General features: G+C 38.5%; 1 protein-coding gene across 2 annotated transcripts; it reads left to right on the forward strand.

Annotated features, from left to right (window-relative positions):
• The first annotated feature begins 12,847 nt into the window (after positions 1-12,847).
• LOC121967714 (choline monooxygenase, chloroplastic-like) lies at positions 12,848-18,480 on the forward strand. 2 transcript variants are annotated; one of them, XR_006107831.1, is made up of 11 exons: positions 12,848-13,200; positions 13,475-13,520; positions 14,397-14,532; positions 14,779-14,853; positions 14,938-15,150; positions 15,280-15,375; positions 15,775-15,890; positions 15,993-16,086; positions 17,582-17,632; positions 17,723-17,922; positions 18,036-18,480. XR_006107831.1 is itself a non-coding variant. In XM_042518112.1 (10 exons), the coding sequence occupies exons 1-10, from the start codon at positions 12,900-12,902 to the stop codon at positions 17,861-17,863; spliced, it is 1,269 nt and encodes a 422-aa protein (XP_042374046.1). In that variant the 5' UTR covers positions 12,848-12,899; the 3' UTR covers positions 17,864-17,970. The 2 variants fall into 2 exon arrangements, 1 of the variants encoding a protein (XP_042374046.1); XM_042518112.1 differs by lacking the exon at positions 18,036-18,480 and having other exon boundaries at positions 17,723-17,970.
• The last annotated feature ends 432 nt before the right edge of the window (positions 18,481-18,912 follow it).

The following is an 18,912-nucleotide window of genomic DNA, read 5'->3' on the forward strand; positions in this document are numbered from 1 at the left end:
AAGTTCTCCAAGTCAAGAGGCGGATCAAAGCCAAGAAGAGAAGCTAGGGTTAGGGTTTATACTCATTGTAAGCTTGTATTTCTTGTATCCTTTCCCTCTCTTCTTGTATTGAGTCTTGTAGGGCTTCTCCGCCCTTGGTAGTTACCATAAAGGAGAGTTTTATTTAGTGGAGGGTGTGTGTGTTGGTGTGGATCCTTGGATTAGTCACCTCTTGTGAGGTGGATACCAAGTAAACCAACCGTGTTAGCGTTGTGTGATTGTTTCTTTGTATTTCCGCTGCACATCTTTGAAGAAACAAGCAACGCCGAGCAACGAGCGAACGCGACGAGCTATTCACCCCCCCTCTAGCTACTTTTGGTCCTAACAAGTGGTATCAGAGCAAGGCCGCTCTTCACCGGAATCATCGCCGGAAGGGTCAAGCATAACAAGAAAAGCTAGAGGGTGAAGAAGTTGAAGCAAATTCATCAAAAGTCAAAGATTTCAAGAAGCTCAACTTCAAGATGCAATTCCAAGATGGACTTGGATTTGACACAAGGGTGGCTCCACCATACACTTCCACGAGCTTCGATTCTTGGAAATCAAGAATCGAAAACTTTCTTATGATGGAGATAGAGCAATGGTTTGCTCTAATGGAAGGATTTGAAGCTCCAACAAACTCCAAGGGCAAGCTTCTCAAGAAAAGCAAATGGAGCTCGGAGCAAGTCCAAAGGTGCGATGCAAATGACAAAGTGACCAAGCTTTTGGTCAATTTACTGCCAAGCACCATCCTTTGCAAAATTGGAGAATTTGAAGATGCAAAGGAATTATGGAGCAAATTGGCCAAGCTTCATGAAGAGATACCCTCCACTGTACAAGAGCAAGAAGTATCCAGAGAGGGTGACTCTTTGGAGCAAGACCAAGAGGAGGACTCCGAGGTTGAGAGATGCTCAACCTCCGAAGAAGAGGAAATCCAAGAAGCTTCATCCTCAAGGGAATGCAACGAAGGGAACAAGGAGGGAGCATACTCCTTGTTTCATATTCAAGATGGTGAAGCCTCCACCTCTAGGATTGAGGGGGAGCAATCCTTGGTGACACCGGATCAAGAAGAAGGAAAAGCTTCTACATCTGGGTCAAGAGACAAAGAAGAGGAAACTTCTACCTCCGGATCCAAAGAAAATGTCACCCCTACAAGCAAAGGTATAAATATTTCAATTAATAATAAAAATCATATTATATGTTTTGAGTGTAGGGAACATGGGCATTACAAGAGCAAGTGCCCTAAATTAGCCAAGAAAAAGGGCCAAGTGGCACAAAAAGGCAAGGTGAAGCCCAAGGAGATCATCCCCAACACAAAGAAGAGCAAGGAGCATATTATATGCTTCTCTTGCAATCAAAAGGGGCATTACCGAAGTCAATGCCCCAAGGGGAAGAAGGTGGTCAAGGCTCAAGGAGGCACTAGTCAAGGGGGAGCCTCCAAGGTAAAGAAGAAGGTATCTTTTATTGAGCCTACCCCTTTACATTATGGTAAAAAGCATGATAGTTCTAATTTTTATCATTTTAATGCGATTTACCATAAGAATAGGAAGCATGAGGGCTTTAAGGAAAAGCATGTGGCTCTACATGCCAAAACTACCCAACCTAAGGTTAGGAAGGTAGATGGACACTTGGGCAAGAACACTAAGGATAATAGATACAAGCCCAAAAACAAAAATGCTCATGAGTGTAATGAAAAATCAAAATCTAAGGATTTAATGATAGAAAATCAAGTCTTGAGATCAAGACTTGATAAAATGGAAAAGACCCTAAAAAGGATGGAAAATATCCTAAAATGGCAAAATGAGCATAACCTAGGGTTAGGGGTACAAAAGCCATCCAATGGCCATAGAGGTTTGGGATACAAACCCAAAGCAAAAAGGGATGTGCCTAGTTATCATAGGGTTCCATATAGCTATGGAACAAACCCTAAGTCTAGAGGTCAAGTCAAAGATACAAGGGAAGATATCCCTAGAAGTATCTTTGTAACCAAAGTGACTAAGACTTCTAAGAAGTCTAAGAAAGTCACTAACAAGGTCACAAGGGAGGCTATCCCTAGAGTTGACCTAGAAAATGTGACCAAGGCTTCTAAGAAGCCTAACAAGGTCACTAGGAAGGTATCTAGGGAAGTTATCCCTAGTGAGTACCTAGAGCATCCAAGGAGCACCAATAGGTGTTGGGTTCCTAGGAGCATTTTCTCTACCCCATAAATGGGTTAGAGAGTGTCAACTCCGATTAGAAGGGTAGTTAACCCAACTTTGAGGAAATTGACACTCAAGAAGCATTTTCAAGGTTTTGTTAACCTTTGAAAATGAAATGAAATTATTATTTACTCCTTGAAAGAGTAAAATGTGCCTAATGATGGAAGAATTGATTTTAATCTTAAACGGCACATATTGGGAAATTCATAAGAACTACCAAGTTGGGAGTGTGGTATGTTCTTAGGAAATTGAAGGCAATCCGGGCCTTATTTTAAAAGTGCTACTCTTGTGAAAAATGAAATATGCCAACATTTGAGGATATGCTTAATTTCGACTAGCACAAATTAATCAAGGGAATTAGAAATGCCAATTTAGGCTTTGGCATTTTCATGAAGCACTTTAGGGCAATCTAGGTTTAAGTTGTAAGTTTAGCTAAGATTTTAAGGATACTTAGATAGTTAATCTAGGTATATTTTAGTTATGCTAAATCTTGCCATGATTGTTTGCCCATCATATGTCATGACATCATGTCTATTTTTGCATTCATGTTTTATTATGAAAAATCCAAAAATACCATGTCATGACACTCATACATCATGTAGTTATAGGATATTTTCTTTTGAAAATTATTTCTTTTTGATGTATGCCATAACAGTATCATGCATTAAGTTTAATTCCTTGTAATTAAGGACAAATGACATTTAACAACACTTATTAACAAGTGACATCCTAGGTAGATGTCTAATATCTTTAAAATGCCTAGATAGATATGCATGATCCCTAGTTTAGGGCAAAACCAAAATCTACATCTCACAAAGACTATAAGGTGACTTGTATGTGCTTTAGTGCACATTAGATACAAGTGAGATGTTAGGATGATGAACAAAGCTCAAGATGTTGATTTAGTACATTCTTTTGAGTTTTTAGGTTCATCAAAACACATAGTTATGTGTTTTCCCATCATTGGGAAAGCTAATGTACAAGTCATGTGCATTATGCCCAAGGAACATGATGGGATATTGGTTTTGAAAATGTTTTAAAAAATGCTTTTGGAAAACCATGGTGAAGGCTATCTTTTGATAGTAATCACCATTGAATAGTTAGACACAAACTTGAAGAAAACGCTAAAGTTTTAGCAAGTTTTCAAGTTTGTGTCAATTTTTGAAAATATGATGTATTTTCGTAGAAAACTATTTTTCCATGAATAAGTATGCCCTAAATAATGTCTACACGAAATTTCATGATTTTTGGATTTTTGTAGAATTTTCTAGGAGTTTCTGAAGTTGACTGAAATGGAATTTCAGCAACTATCAGAGCTCCGATCGATCCATGGATCGATTGGAGTGCCTGAATCGATCCGTGGATCGATTCAGAAGGCAAATCTCGCGAGCAGAAGCTCGCTGGATCGATCAGCCGATCGATCCAGGTAGTCTGAATCGATCAGTGGATCGATTCAGAAAGGTTCAATCGATTGGAACCCAACTCCAATCGATCCAAGTTGCTGATTTTGGCTGGGAAGGCCTGATTTCAGCATCTTTGAACCCCTTTGAGTCTAGGTAACCATTCTAAACCCCCCAAAATACATTTGTATACATACAAGAGTGTTTTCATGTGAAAACAAGGATGGATTGGTTAAGGAAGGCTTCATTGAAGTTTAGGTTGAGGTTTGTTTCAAATTTTGAGTATTTGAACCTCAAAACTTCTAAATTTGGGTTTCCTAAAGGTTTAGGGATTCCAAGTCATTGTTGGTGCAATGACGGAAGTTACCACCATGTCTTTAGGGGGAGGGACTCTTTAAAGACATGAAAAATTATTTTTCATAAACCTTGGAAGGTGGTTAACCTTCTTTAAAGAAAATGCTCATGTATGAGTTTTTGAACTTGAAATGGGGAGTGGATATCCTCATTATTTCAAGTGGGAACTCAAGTGGTTAGAAAATGCTCAAGGTTGGGTATTTGTCTACATTGAGGGAGAAGTTAAGGATAAATGAAGGGTATGGGACCTTCATTATCGTGTTGATCACAACAAGTGATGTTGTGAACAACGAGGAGCAACTCTTCAGGGGGAGAGTCGTCAACAAATGGATTTGTTGATGTGTACCCAAAATTGGGGCATGGGTTGATGTGTGCCCAAAGATGGGTTGATGTGTGCCAATATGGGGAGAATGAAAGGACCTGTGAATGGGTGTAAGTTAGGCTTTCATTACCTAGAGGGAGTGTGCCCTCTTAGGAGGAGAATGAAGAGCTTAATTTATGTGTTCATTACCTAGTGGCATGAAGATTGAGGCTATAGGATTAGCCTAACTTACATGTGGTATTGTAAGTGTTATTATGGTATTGTCAAACATCAAAAAGGGGGAGATTGTTGGTGCAACATCCTTCAGGTCAAGGTTGACATGGTTGACCAAGCTGAGTCTTGGTTTGAGTTTAGATGTTTGACAATAAGAAATTGATTGAAGAAGAGTCAAGTAGGTCAAGGTTGACCGGATACTTGACTGGGAAGTCCTAACTGGGATGTTAGGTAGAATGAAAGTCCTGGTGAGTGAAGCCAGGTGAAAGCCCTAGTGAGTGAAGCTAGGCAGATGGAAAATCCTAGTGAGTGAAGCTAGGTGAAAGCCCTAGTGAGTGAAGCTAGGCAGATGGAAAACCCTAGTGAGTGAAGCTAGGTGAAAGTCCTGGTGAGTGAAACCAGGCAAGGGAAAATCCAAATGGATCAAGGATGATCGGACATCTGGTGTTGGGAAGTCCAAGTAGGTCAAAGGATTGACTGGATACTTGGCACGAGGAAATACAGATAGGTCAAAGAGATTGACCAGACATCTGATGGAAGTCCAAGTAGGTCAAAGGGAGTGATCAGATACTTGGCATGAATAGAAAAGTCCAAGTGGGTCAAAGGGATTGACCAAACACTTGGTGGGAAGTCCTAGCAGGTCAAAGGAGTGACCAGATGCTAGGCATGGTGTACCAACAGGTCAAGGTTGACCGGGTGTTGGTTTGGTAGGCTTGGGACTTGGTTTTGGGCAAAAACCAAGTACTGGATCGATCCAGGAGCTAGATCGATCAGTGGATCGATCCAAGCCTTTCCTAGCGAACAGAGAGCCTCTGGATCGATCCGTGGATCGATCCAGATGTCCCAATCGATCAGTGGATCGATTGGGACGCGGCTGCTTCGCGCGATAAGCGCTGGATCGATCCAGGCGTTTTTCCCAGAGCACAGAGGCGCTCTGGATCGATCCGTGGATCGATCCAAAGCCTCCTCGATCGATTGGGAACATTCGAATCGATCGGGATCCGACCGTTGGCGTCGATAAAGGCCGCAGGCGCATGATTCCTTCGGTATCGCTTCTCCGATTCACTCCAGATCTCTCGCCAGCTCCTCCACAGCACTCACAAAGCTCAGATCGCCAGTTCTTGAAGGATCTTGGAAGTTCTCCAAGTCAAGAGGCGGATCAAAGCCAAGAAGAGAAGCTAGGGTTAGGGTTTATACTCATTGTAAGCTTGTAAGCTTGTATTTCTTGTATCCTTTCCCTCTCTTCTTGTATTGAGTCTTGTAGGGCTTCTCCGCCCTTGGTAGTTACCATAAAGGAGAGTTTTATTTAGTGGAGGGTGTGTGTGTTGATGTGGATCCTTGGATTAGTCACCTCTTGTGAGGTGGATACCAAGTAAACCAACCGTGTTAGCGTTGTGTGATTGTTTCTTTGTATTTCCGCTGCACATCTTTGAAGAAACAAGCAACGCCGAGCAACGAGCGAACGCGACGAGCTATTCACCCCCCCCCCCCTCTAGCTACTTTTGGTCCTAACAGCTTATACTTTGAGAATCAGATGCTTGTAGGTGTAGCGGAGGCCAGCAAGAGGGGGGTGAATTACTGCAAACAAAAATTAACTATACCCTCCTCGGATTTCAACTCAGAAAAGCAATAGTGAAATTAAAACAAGCAAGGAAATAGAAATTAAGTAGTAGACAGGATTTAACCTGGTTACAACCAAGGAGATTGTTAATCTAGGGCAGTAGAAAAAGCTCAGTAGAAAAATCTCCTTTGCTGAAGGCGGAGAAGCCTTTTATACTTTGGAAACTTAGAACTATTGCTAGGAAAGAGTACACAGTTGATTGCTTGAGTTGTTGTTTCTTTCCTAGCTCCAGGGGCCTTTATATAGGTCCTGGAAATCTTATCCCGAGAGTCCAAGGCGCCTCCATCTCGGTCAGCGGATAAAACTTTATCCGCTGCGCAAACGGTCAACTTTGACTGTTGAAGGCGCCTTGAACAAGCCTTGAAGGTGCCTTCAAGACTGTTGAAGGCGCCTTGAGCTGGATTTTCCAGCACAGCTCCTTTTTCCAGCTCCTTTGCGTGGGCTTCCGATGCTCCGTTCTTTTGGGTGATTCCGGCCAACCGGAATAAGGCTCACCCGAACCCAATTCCCGGCCTTCTCCTCGAGCAGGCTTCCGTCCGGCTTCTCGTCCCTTGAACGCCGCGCACGTTGTTCTCGCTCCACCGGAGTACTCTTCTACAGCTCTCTCGTCTTTCGGACGCACCGAGCCCGTCGGCTCCCTTCCCGTGTCGTCCTTCTCGCTAGCTTCGTCTTCCGCTCGACTTCCTGTTCTCCTAAGCTCCTGCACACTCAGACACAGGGATCAAACACAGCAAGACCTAACCAACTTGGTTGATCACATCAAAACTACCACGGGGTCCAACAATCTCCCCCTTTTTGATATGCATCAACCCAAGTTCAAGTTAGGATAAAAACAGACACAAAAAGTAATTTTTAAAGAAAATTACTAAACTCACATGTTTAAGCATAAGTTTTGCAATAAATAAAATTGCAACCCATTAAAATTTTAAACTTTAATTTTACTAACTCCCCTTAAACTTGTACTAATCTCTCCCCCTTTGATCATAACAAAAATGGGGTACCAATAATAGAATATTAAGCAAATCATTAAGGTAGAAAAAATTCTGAGCAAAAATGAATTTTTTTAAAAAAATTCCAAGTTAAAAAAAAAATTCTAAGCAAAAGTGAATTTTTAGAATTTTACAAAAAAAATTCTAAGTTAAACTGAATTTTCCAAAAAAATTTCTAAGTCAATTAAAAAAAATTCTAAGTAAACTGTTTGAATGTTCCCAAAAAAATTTCTAAGTCAAATGAAGTTATTTAGAATTTCTCCAGGAAAAAAATTTCTAACAAAAAAAATTTCTAAGTTAGAATTTTCAAGAAAAGTTTCTAAGTATGAAAAAATGTTTGATAAACTTTCAAAGCATTATTTAATTCTTATTTTTAATATTTTTTCAGAAAGTTAATTAAACATTTTCTTTCAATATTTTAGCTTCCAGGTCGTGGCGAGGCACTAGACATTCTTGGTTATTGGAGCAACAACCACTTCCTTAGACAAAGCTTCCATAAAGAATTTCAATGTTTAATTTTCTCACTGTAAGCTTTTAACTAAAAGAGAAATTTAAACTAGTAGAGATTTTGGAACCCAATAAAGGTTCCTTCCTACAGGGTTGGTCAAAAACTTAGGGGGTACCTGATTTTTAAGCACTTTTCTAAGTTGACCCTAGTGTTTTCTAATATACCAATTTAATTTTCCATAAATTCTTAATTTTGATATAGGGAATTTATTTAAGCATGCATTAGACTTCAATTTTTCAATTTCTAATTTTAATTTATAATTTTCTGATTTCAAATTTTCATTTTCATTTTCTAATTTATCTAATTCTTTAGAAAGAACTTTAATAAATCGAAAGGACTGAGTCGGGGTTAGAGTGCGTACCTTACTTACCTGACTCGGTGAGTCTCCCCCTTCACTGCAGCTTTCCTCTTCTGATGATCCTCCCCCTTCATCCATGCTCATTTCTGAGCTAGACGCTTCTTTTAGCTGATGGTTGGCCATCAGTGCTAGTCCCGAGAATTTTTCGACTTCGGATTCGGAGGTCGACGTGTCATCCCACGTGGCCTTCAGATTGTTGTGCTTAGAGGATTCTGATTTCTTGTACTTGGTCTTTGTCTTCTCCTTTTGCTTGCTCTTCAATTTCGGGCAGTCATCCTTGATGTGCCCTTCTTCGTTGTAGTTGTAGCAACGAATCGTTCTTCTTTTTCTCTCATGCCTCTGCGATCTAAATTTATTAGATTTAAAAAATTTATTGAAGCGTCTTACCAGTAGTGCCGCTTTTGATTCGTCGACTGAGGCTTCAGAGTCTGAACTGTTCATTTTTGCCTTTAAGGTAATGTTCTGACTGGTCTTCTCTACTCCATTGGGCTCTGAAACTCGAGATTCGTGAAGTTCAAAAGTAGAAAACAACTGTTCTAAAGTACTTACCTCGAAGTCCTTAGAGATGTAGTGCACATCTACTAAGGAGGCCCACTCTGGAGTTCTGGGAAAGGCGTTGAGCGCGTATCGGATTGAGTCCCGGTTCGTGACTTCTTCTCCAAGATTGGTTAGTTGCGTGATCAGCTCTTTGATCTTTGCTTGGAGTTGCGTTACCTTCTCGCCTTGGTTCATCCGGAGGTTCGTTAACTTGGTCTGGAGGATGTCACGCCTGGCTAGCTTCGCTTCGGAGGTACCTTCGTGAAGCTCCAGGAATTTCTCCCAGAGATCTTTCGCGGAGTCGTAGCTTTCGATCCGATTTACCTCCTGAGGTGGTAGTACACTGAGTAGATGGAACTCAGCCTTTCCGTTGGCGACGAAATCGGCTTGCTCCTTCTTGCTCCATGTGTTTTCTTCTTTGTCTTTCGGCGTTGCAAAACCATATTTCATTGTAATAAGAATATCAAAATCCGTTTTAAAAAATACATCCATTTTGCGCTTCCATGTGGCGAAGTCTCCGTCGAACTTCGGGGGATGGATGTTCGCTCCAGCCATTGTCTTGATCGTAGTGCTTCAGTTGGCGGTTAGTCCTTCTGAGGCGATCAGGCTCTGATACCAAATAATGTAGATGCAGCGGAGGCCGACAAGAGGGGGGGTGAATTGTTGCAAACAAAAATTAACTATACCCTCCTCACAAAAGCAATAGTGAAATTAAAATAAGCAAGGAAATAGAAATTAAGTAGTAGACAGGATTTAACCTGGTTACAACCAAGGAGGTTGTTAATCCAGGGCAGTAGAAAAAGCTCAGTAAAAAAATCTCCTTTGCTGAAGGCGGATAAGCCTTTTACACTTTGGAAGCTTAGAACTATTGCTAGGAAAGAGTACACAGTTGATTGCTTGAGTTGTTGTTTCTTTCCTAGCTCCAGGGGCCTTTATATAGGTCCTGGAAATCTTATCCCGAGAGTCCAAGGCGCCTCCAACTGGGTTCAAGGCGCCTCCAGCTCGGTCAGCGGATAAAACTTTATCCGCTGCGCAAATGGTCAACTTTGATTGTTGAAGGCGCCTTGAACAAGCCTTGAAGGCGCCTTTAAGTTGAAGGCGCCTTCAAGACTATTGAAGGCGCCTTGAGCTGGATTTTCCAGCACAGCTCCTTTTTCCAGCTCCTTTGCGTGGGCTTCCGATGCTCCGTTCTTTTGGGTGATTCCGGCCAACTGGAATAGGGCTCACCCGAACCCAATTCTCGGCCTTCTCCTCGAGCAGGCTTCCGCCCGGCTTCTCGTCCCTCGAACGCCGCGCACGTTCTTCTCGCTCCACCGAAGTACTCTTCCGCAGCTCTCTCGTCCTTCGGACGCACCGAGCCCGTCGGCTCCCTTCCCGTGTCGTCCTTCTCGCTAGCTGCGTCTTCTGCTCGACTTTCTGTACTCCTAAGCTCCTGTACACTCAGACACAGGGATCAAACACAGCAGGACCTAACCAACTTGGTTGATCACATCAAAACTACCACGGGGTCCAACAATGCTAAGTGAGTACTCTCACATATTTCAATCTTTACTCTCCCCACCTCTTCTACACATTGAGCAATGAGTTCATTCAATATCTACTTTTTCTTTTGAGTATTATACGATATCTTAAAAGGAGAGAACCGTTCTAGTAGAGATATCAAACGAAATGCATTAACATACTCTCAGACATATTGAGTTTTAGTACTTTCAGTCTTATCGCTATATTGGACATCTCCATAATGTACTCTTTTATGTTTCTTTTACCACTGTACTGCATAGTTACCGACTTTGTAAGAAGTGTTGTAGTCTCAACCTTTTCATTTAAGATGATCGGTCTACTAGTTGGTTCAGGAAACTCTTAGCATCTCCTCCCTCTATTATTGAGTCCTTTATTGATGCTGATGTAAAAAGCCTCATGATACTACATGCGATTTGGTTTCTCCCATAGTTGAAATTCAGTCCTTTACTTTATAGTGTTAGCACTGGTTAGAGGTGTGAGGTGAGCATTGCTTAATGCATAGTCTAAATCCATACAGCTTAACACTACGATCACGTATTCTTTCCATTCATTAAAATTTGAATTAGTTGATATTGAGATGTTATTAATACTAGTAGTTACAGATTGTACTGAAATTAATGAGAGAAATTTATTTAAACTCACAATTTAACCAAAGCGAAGAACATATACAAGTGCAAGCAATAAAACACAAGATTATACAAATAAAATAAAATTTTAACACATGAATGTGCTCCTTATGAGATATATACCAAATACAACATTATATTTTATTTCATGGACTAAGCTATAATTTATTAGCAGAACTCTCTTATATCACTTAAATTTTAATTAACCACACAATGTACCTTCTTTTGGGTTGACCCATTGTGCACATAATATGATACATTATACGAGTTATATTTTAGTTTATAAGCTATCTTGAGTATATATCTGACATAAAAGTAATCTCCTTTGGGCTGATTACTCTTAGTATAGCTATACACGTTTACTAACATAAATGCACTAAACATATCTAATATGTCTTCCTTTGAACCGACACATGGTTCAATTTAGTAGTATGTTGTGTAAATATACTAAAGAAAATATTAGAAACTTTAACCAAATATATAATTACTTAATCAATTTTAATAACTCTAAATTAGATTTATCAATTGATTGATATCATATGATAATTAATTAATTTTACCTAATTAATTACCATAATCGATTTAAAAAATTACTATATATATATATATATGAGATCATATATGGAATCCATCCTTAAACAGAAGGAAGCTCCTTGACTTCTATTATTGAATTATTATTTAATACCAATTAAGCCCATTCTCCAACATTCACAATTCTCCTGCATGCATGCATTACATTCAATCGATTCAGACCTTCACTAAATCGATTCTCATCCATGCATGCATTACATTCACATTCAATCGATTCAAACCTACACTAAATCGATTCTCATAGCATGCATTACACTCAATCGATTCAAACGTACATTAAATCGATTCTCATGTCTGCAACATTATTTAATGCCTTTTAATATCATTTTTTTCACTGTTTCACGTAGAAAAGAATTCTAATCTATTATAAAGCAATTCTAATCGATTAGAAATAATTTTAATTAAAACAATTCTAATCAATTAGAAATAATTTTAATTGATTAATAATTAATCTTGTCGTAATTTAAAAACACTAATCAACTGGAAAAAATTCCCAATTGATCAGGATAGATTTAATCGATTTAAATTGTTTCTGTGTTAGATTTTAAAATATTCAATTGATTGATGAAAATCACTAAAGGATTAGGTAACCATGATCAAATATGTAATCAATTAAAATTAATTATGTATTCAATTTTCATTGAGCGAATCGATTACCAAACCAATACAATTGATTAGAGTCAACTGATCAGTTAAGTCAATTGAATCTGAAAATTTTGTTCATTATTTTTGACTTGACATCAAGACAATCGGTTAAATCATCATAATTTTGATCTAAAATTAAGTTAAACAATGATAATTTCCATCGTTCTTCGTGTCCTTCACAAAAACATAAAAAAGTTGAAAAAAGAAAAAGCTTATCCTAATTTTTCTTACATGATTTTTGATGATTAAAAATTATATTATATTAAGAAAACTCTATCTAGCATATAAATAACAAATCAAAAAAAAAAAAAAAAACTTAACCTAATAGTCATGAAAACCATAAAATGCAAAGAACAAGAAAATAATACATAAACATAACCTAATAGCATATAAGAATTTGTACATAGGAAACAAGAACAAGAAAGATCTAGTTTCATTATTATGAGCTTGACATAAGAAAGTAATACATAAATATAAAGACAAGAAATTTAATGGAAGAGTCATTGTTCTTATCATAGCGTCGTTGGCTTGATTTTTGTGGAAGAAGATGTAGCTTCCAAGAGACTTAGGAGGTGGCGGAGTCGAAAATCTCTAGATCAATAGAAAATCAAAAACTCTGTCAAGATTACCTTAAATTTTTAAGATATCTCTTTTATATAGAAATTCAATCTATTATCAACACATAAATAATAATAAATTAAATTAAACTCACATCTAATAATTCAAAATTTAATAAACAAATATTAGATCATTTAAAGGATTCAAATTCTAGTCAAATATTCAATTTATAAATAAGCTCACTTAATACATATAATAAAATTCAATAATAATTAATTTATAGATCGACACGTCTGTTTTTTTTTTTAATTTATTTTTGCAAAGATTATATTATGATTTGATCCGTAAGGTTTGGTAGGCCAACTCGTTTCTCCCATTATAAAAGAGAGAGAACTTGTCGGACATGGTACTTTGGATCTTCCAATTATTCGGAATCCATTGCAATGGCCGCCAAGCATGGCATCTGGAGCTCTACCAATTTCATAGATGCCGGCTTCCTTCGTTCCTCATCTTCTTCTTGCTCGACCCGTAGTTGTACCGTCAGCGTCGTGTGCAGATCTTCATCTTCCTCCTCTTCTTCCACGGAAATCGGGATATCGCAGGCTCAGCTCCGAATGGTTGAGGCGTTCGATCCAAAGATTCCTCTTGTTGAAGCTATCACCCCTCCCAGCTCGTGGTACACGGACGCTTCCTTTCTTGACCTCGAGTTTGAGCGCGTCTTTTTCCGTGGGTGGCAGGCTGTTGGTAATTCGTCTTCTCTAAATCTATAAAGGGATGATCTTTCTCCGCTAGCGACGATCTAGAGCGTGATATTATTTGTTTTTGAAAACATATCAAGTTTGATTCTGTATTTACCCTTTCGTTATTTTGTTTTCGATTAATTGGGTATGGCTCCTCTGTTAAACAATCATCTTTTGGTCAAACGGGCCAGTGGAAGTGGAAAATTATCATTGGATTTTTTATTATTATTTTTTTGGTTCCTGTTTTCTAAATGATTCTTTGATCTTATCATATGCAGGCTATACTGAGCAAATCGAGCGTCCTCATGATTTCTTCACTGGAAGGTATTAAGCTTCTTTTCTGATCGAATTCTTCTTTGGTAGGTCTATATGTGAATTGTACAACGCTGTATTGTATTGCTAAGTTATTTGATTGAACCTCGGAATATTTGGAAGTTTAAATACTTGAACTATTTCACTGAAGAAGCACTTGCATGTTTATGCCAAGTTTTTCAATTGTCCAAAATGCTGTCCTGAAAACTTAGAATCGGGTTTTCCTAGCTGGCAGTGAACTTTTTTTGATGTAATGAGAATGCATAATAAAGGATTTGGAAGTCATGAACTCATAGTGGCTTAGTGTCTCACCCATGACCCCGCCGGGGTGCCCAATTGGCTAGAGGGTGGCAAATTTGCTACAATGCATGCCCTCGGGGAAAAAAACTTCTCTCACTCCCTAGCTACTTGGTGATCGGCTATAAGCTGACCCTGTGATTTACCTCTCTTCACATAACCTGATGACGGGCTGTGAGGGGCGCCTGGGTTTAGTGTAATCACCTTTTTTGCTACAATTGGTGCTCTCACCCATGAGTAATCGTGTGGGACTTTGACTTGTGCGGTGGTTCATGTCATGGTTCATACTAATTGTATTGCTTGACCTGAATATAAATGCATATTTCAGAGAATAGGGTCGACTTTGGGATTGTAAGATGCATGAGTGCCCTAGAACACTAATTAGGTCAGGCATTGTCAGAATATAAAGATTTTAAACCAATGGTTACAATGTTTTAACTTTCTGGAACTAATTTCAGAGTCATAAACTTTTGCAGCTATAAACAATGTAGTCACTACACCTATATATTTCCAGAATTCGTGGTTATACATGCCATGTCCACTCTGATATATATACATTTTACATTTTTATCTAATTAAGTGCAACATCAGGTTAGGGAATGTTGAGTTTGTCATCTGCCGAGATGCTGATGGGGATCTTCATGCCTTCCACAATGTGTGCCGCCACCATGCCTCAATACTTGCCTCCGGAAGTGGGAAGAAGTCATGCTTTATATGCCCTTACCATGTGAGTAACTAGAAGTGAAGGCTTTTCTATTCAACACCATCTTCTTTACTTTCCTTGGTATATTGGTAGTAGTAATACAATTTTTGCTCTCACCATGTCAACTTCTAGAGCTGGTGTCATATGAAAGAATAATCTAAAGTCTAAGTATATCATGGGCACTCAGATAGACTGTTACTCCTTTATCAATTACACTCTCACTACTTCGTGTTGCATGGTATAAGACATAGCTAATATCTTATTATTCAGGGTTGGACATATGCTTTAGATGGCTCACTCTTGAAGGCCACTAGAATCACAGGAATTAAGAACTTCAACAAGGATGTATGTTTTGTGCAAGTTTGCTGAATCTTTCTGTATGAGTTCATTCCATGATGTAAAGGTGAACTTATCCTATCTTGGGAGCAGGAATTCAGACTTGTACCTTTGGAAGTGACTACTTGGGGACCATTTGTTCTTGTTAGATTGGATGGGAATCCCTCATCTCAACAGAGAGGTTCTATGAAAATGGTAGGAAATGAATGGCTTGGGAGTTCTTCCAATATCCTCAGCACAAATGGAGTTGATTCTTCTCTGAAACATGTCTGTAGACGTGAATATAGTCTCCAGTGTAATTGGAAGGTTTGATTTAGTTAATCATCTTTTCATCCTTCCATCTGTTGGGAAATAGTATTAGTATTCACAAGAAAATAGGTGTGGCCCTTTACATTACATTGTACATTGACTATTTCATATTTTCCTTCCATCTAGGTTTTCTGTGACAACTACTTGGATGGTGGTTATCATGTTCCTTATGCTCATGGAGGTCTTGCATCCGGTCTTAATCTTGATTCTTACTCTACGCTTGTATGTTAACTTATATTTATGATTGCCATTGTTGTATCTTCTATCATCTGTTTCATCATTCAATTTTTAGCTTGGCATGTGTTCTATTATTAGAGCATTTATTTCTTAGTTTGTAATGGCATTTTCAATGTAAATGCACTAGAATAAATAAAGAAGATTTTTGACAGTTCATTTAGCAACAGTATTTGTGTTGCTAGTTTTTGAATTATAATCTATCTGACCCTATTGTCAAACTACTTAATCTTCACTTTATGTATTCCTTCAAAAATCTTTATTTCATGTACGTGCTAGAATATTCTTTCAAAGTGACTTGTGCACTAATGTTTTCCAATTCCTCTCTAATGTATTTAATGATTCATATACTATGATCCCTTGTGGGATTTCACTGGTGTTAAGCAGATGTATGAGAAAGTTAGTATTCAAAGATGTGAAGGTGCTTCAGCTGAACAGAGCTTTGATCGGCTTGGTTCAAAGGCATTGTATGCTTTTGTATACCCTAACTTCATGATAAACAGGTACGCTAGCAGTCAACAAAACTCCAGGTTACTTAAGTAGAAAATGTATGAACTCTGGTATCTAGAAGCTCTTGCAATGTCTAAGACTTTGAATATTTGCAGGTATGGTCCATGGATGGACACTAATTTAGTTGTTCCATTGACCACAACCAAATGTCAAGTTGTGTTTGATTATTTTCTGGACACCTCTCTTGTGGTGAGTAATTTGTGAGTTGAGCTGAATTTACATTTGTACTCATTCTGTGGAACCTCTCTCCGATGATTCATAATTGAATCAATCGTCATTTAGGTGACTTAACAGGAAGGTTGGAGTTTATGTTATAAGTTATGGCTGAAATCATAAACAAATATGCTGGTATGGTTGTAAAATTTTCAAAGAAATATTGGACTGTTAGTTTCATCGTTTTATTGGTTAACTGTATTGGTTATCCTAGATGGTGAAAACTATAATGGAAGAGTGATTCCGGTGAAAACTATAGTGGAAGAGTGATTCCTCCCCGTAGTCACAATAATAATGAACTGACTAGGTGTTTTGATTTGTAAAAGTGGGAGAAAACTCATGTGGTAAAACGTGCGATTGAGTCCCCTATCATGGAGTAGCATGAGAGATGAGAAGCACTTCCTTAATAACAAGTTGAAACATAGAAGAAATATGTATGCAGCTAGGTACCAGGCCAGCTCCTGCTTAAATTTACCTTCTTGATATATTTTTTGTTCCACTGCTGTTGTGAATGTTTTGGCTGCCTAGCTGGTCATCCAGATTCCTTTTGATAAAAATTTGTTCAAAGGTGCTGATCTAAATTTCGATAGTACACTTGTTGGTGTTGGTTGGTAAACTGACTCTTTTAATGCATAATATATTAAGTAAAAATGAATTATTTGCTGGTCATATTGGTTCAGACTTAATTCTTGGAGGAAAGAGCCTTTTACTGCATATCTATATTAGAAATTGCATTCACAGGTGATAATGAAGTGAAGAAATTATAGAGTCAATTTGGTCAATCACTTCTTGCATGGGAAAATCACTGCTTAAGAAAATGAAAAGAGTCCATTTGGTCAATTATCTAATGCCTTATTGTCTCTAACCCTGATTACCACCTTCCAAGTAGCTTGGTTTTCCAATGCTCATTCACTCTAATAACTAATTGCCACCAAAGTACTCATCTTGCAATGAGAATATTTTCTGTTTTTTTTTTCTTTTCTTAGCAGTAGCATATTGGATTTTTTCTCTCTCTCTCAATATCATGTCTGCTATTGTAGATTTACCAAATAATAATTCATGACCATTTGGATAATTATGCGTTGTTCATTTTTTTATTACTATATTTTTTTTTACTTTGATAGAGACATTGATTAGATGCAGATGGCGTGTCATTTTTTCTAATCATATTCTGTGTTGTGGAGGAGTTCATCTGAACCAATCTGACTTCCAACATCTCAATGCAAAACCTTAACATAAGCTGTGTGGAATTTCTTTGTAGTTGATACCAGGCAGATGGTGTATGATTTATTTCACCAGTTCAATTGCCAAGTCTTACTTTTACCAACCAAAACTCACTACTTGCTACTTGTCTATTTAAGTTTTTCACCAGCCTGACGCTTTGTAGGCTTTCCGAGATAGCGCATATATTTATTGTCTGAAGCAGTACCAGCAATGTTCGTGTCACTAAACCATGTAAAATGTACTGCAGGATGACAAGGCCTTCATTGAAAGAAGTTTAGAAGAGAGTGAGAGAGTGCAGGTAAGTAATCACTTCTTTCTTGGTTATGTCATGTGTCAATTGATCAGAAAGGTTGAGGCTGCTGATGCGAAGTTTATTTCATCGGTGTAGTTAGAAGACATTGCACTATGCGAAGGAGTTCAGCGCGGTTTGGAATCACCAGCCTACTGCAGTGGAAGATATGCACCGGCAGTGGAGATGGCCATGCATCACTTCCACTGCCTTCTGCACAAGTTCCTCACCAACGTCTAATATCCTCATTTGGGTTCTATTAATAAAACAATCTGGACAGAGAAGCAACAAACGTCTTTGTAAGTCATTCAGGTGGTGAATGAATATTTACTCCAGCTTGTTTTCTTGCTTTACTTCTAGATCAAACTAAATGCACAATATCAGTCTTCAAATGGTTATCTGCATGTACCAGGCACTCACGTGAAATGCGAAAGGCATGCAGTGAGTAATCTGATACCACCGTTCTTATCACCTACGGACGATGACAATTAGGCCAACGCACACCAATCTTGGCCTCATAGAAAGGTAATCAATCAGATAAGAAACATCTACTGGCTAGATTTTGTCTCTGTTCGAAGAAGATCCATTGGGTGTGGATTTGCCACTTGGAAGCTTGCCAGAGATGGTCCAAATCCAACACTAGACGTGCATGGCACTACGTGGCCATCCTTTGGGCCTCACTAGCTCACCGAAGGCGATAAGGTGAAGGCTTGGCCTGTGGGATCCATAGTGAATTTTTGTCCAATAGGTTGCTAATTAGCTTTGATGAATCGAAGCTAAATCACAAAGGTAATAGGAAGTTCACCACCACAGACGAAATGAATTATTGAGGAGATGCTAGCTTGAGATAGCAAAAATAGTTTGAGGTTTAGTCTTGACCACATAAGAGAAGAATGGGATTAATTTTCTTCTTCTACTACTTGTGGGTTGTTTGGATGCTTCTTCGAGTTTGGTAGGGTTTTCATATACATGAGTGAAGGTTTGAAACCGCCCGAAGATGGTTTGGAAAAGAATATAGAACGTTATAGTCCTTTTTCTATTATTTAAAATAAGGTCCTCCAGCATGAAAAGGACACCAGGCCAACTAAAGAAGTTACAACAGCTTTATTTTACTGGACAAGTTTGCCTATTTTTTAAATTATTGTCGCAAAAGGTGAATAAATAATCCCAGTGTCTTCATCAATCTGTCCCAGAGTCAATACAGAAGAGTTAAATTACGGATGACTACTAGCCTTTGGAATAGTAACCAAGGACGGAGCCACGCTTTAAGCTACCCGGGTTATAGCTCG

The sequence above is a fragment of the Zingiber officinale genome, chromosome 3B (assembly GCF_018446385.1).
Source record: "Zingiber officinale cultivar Zhangliang chromosome 3B, Zo_v1.1, whole genome shotgun sequence".
Classification (NCBI taxonomy): Eukaryota; Viridiplantae; Streptophyta; class Magnoliopsida; order Zingiberales; family Zingiberaceae; genus Zingiber; species Zingiber officinale.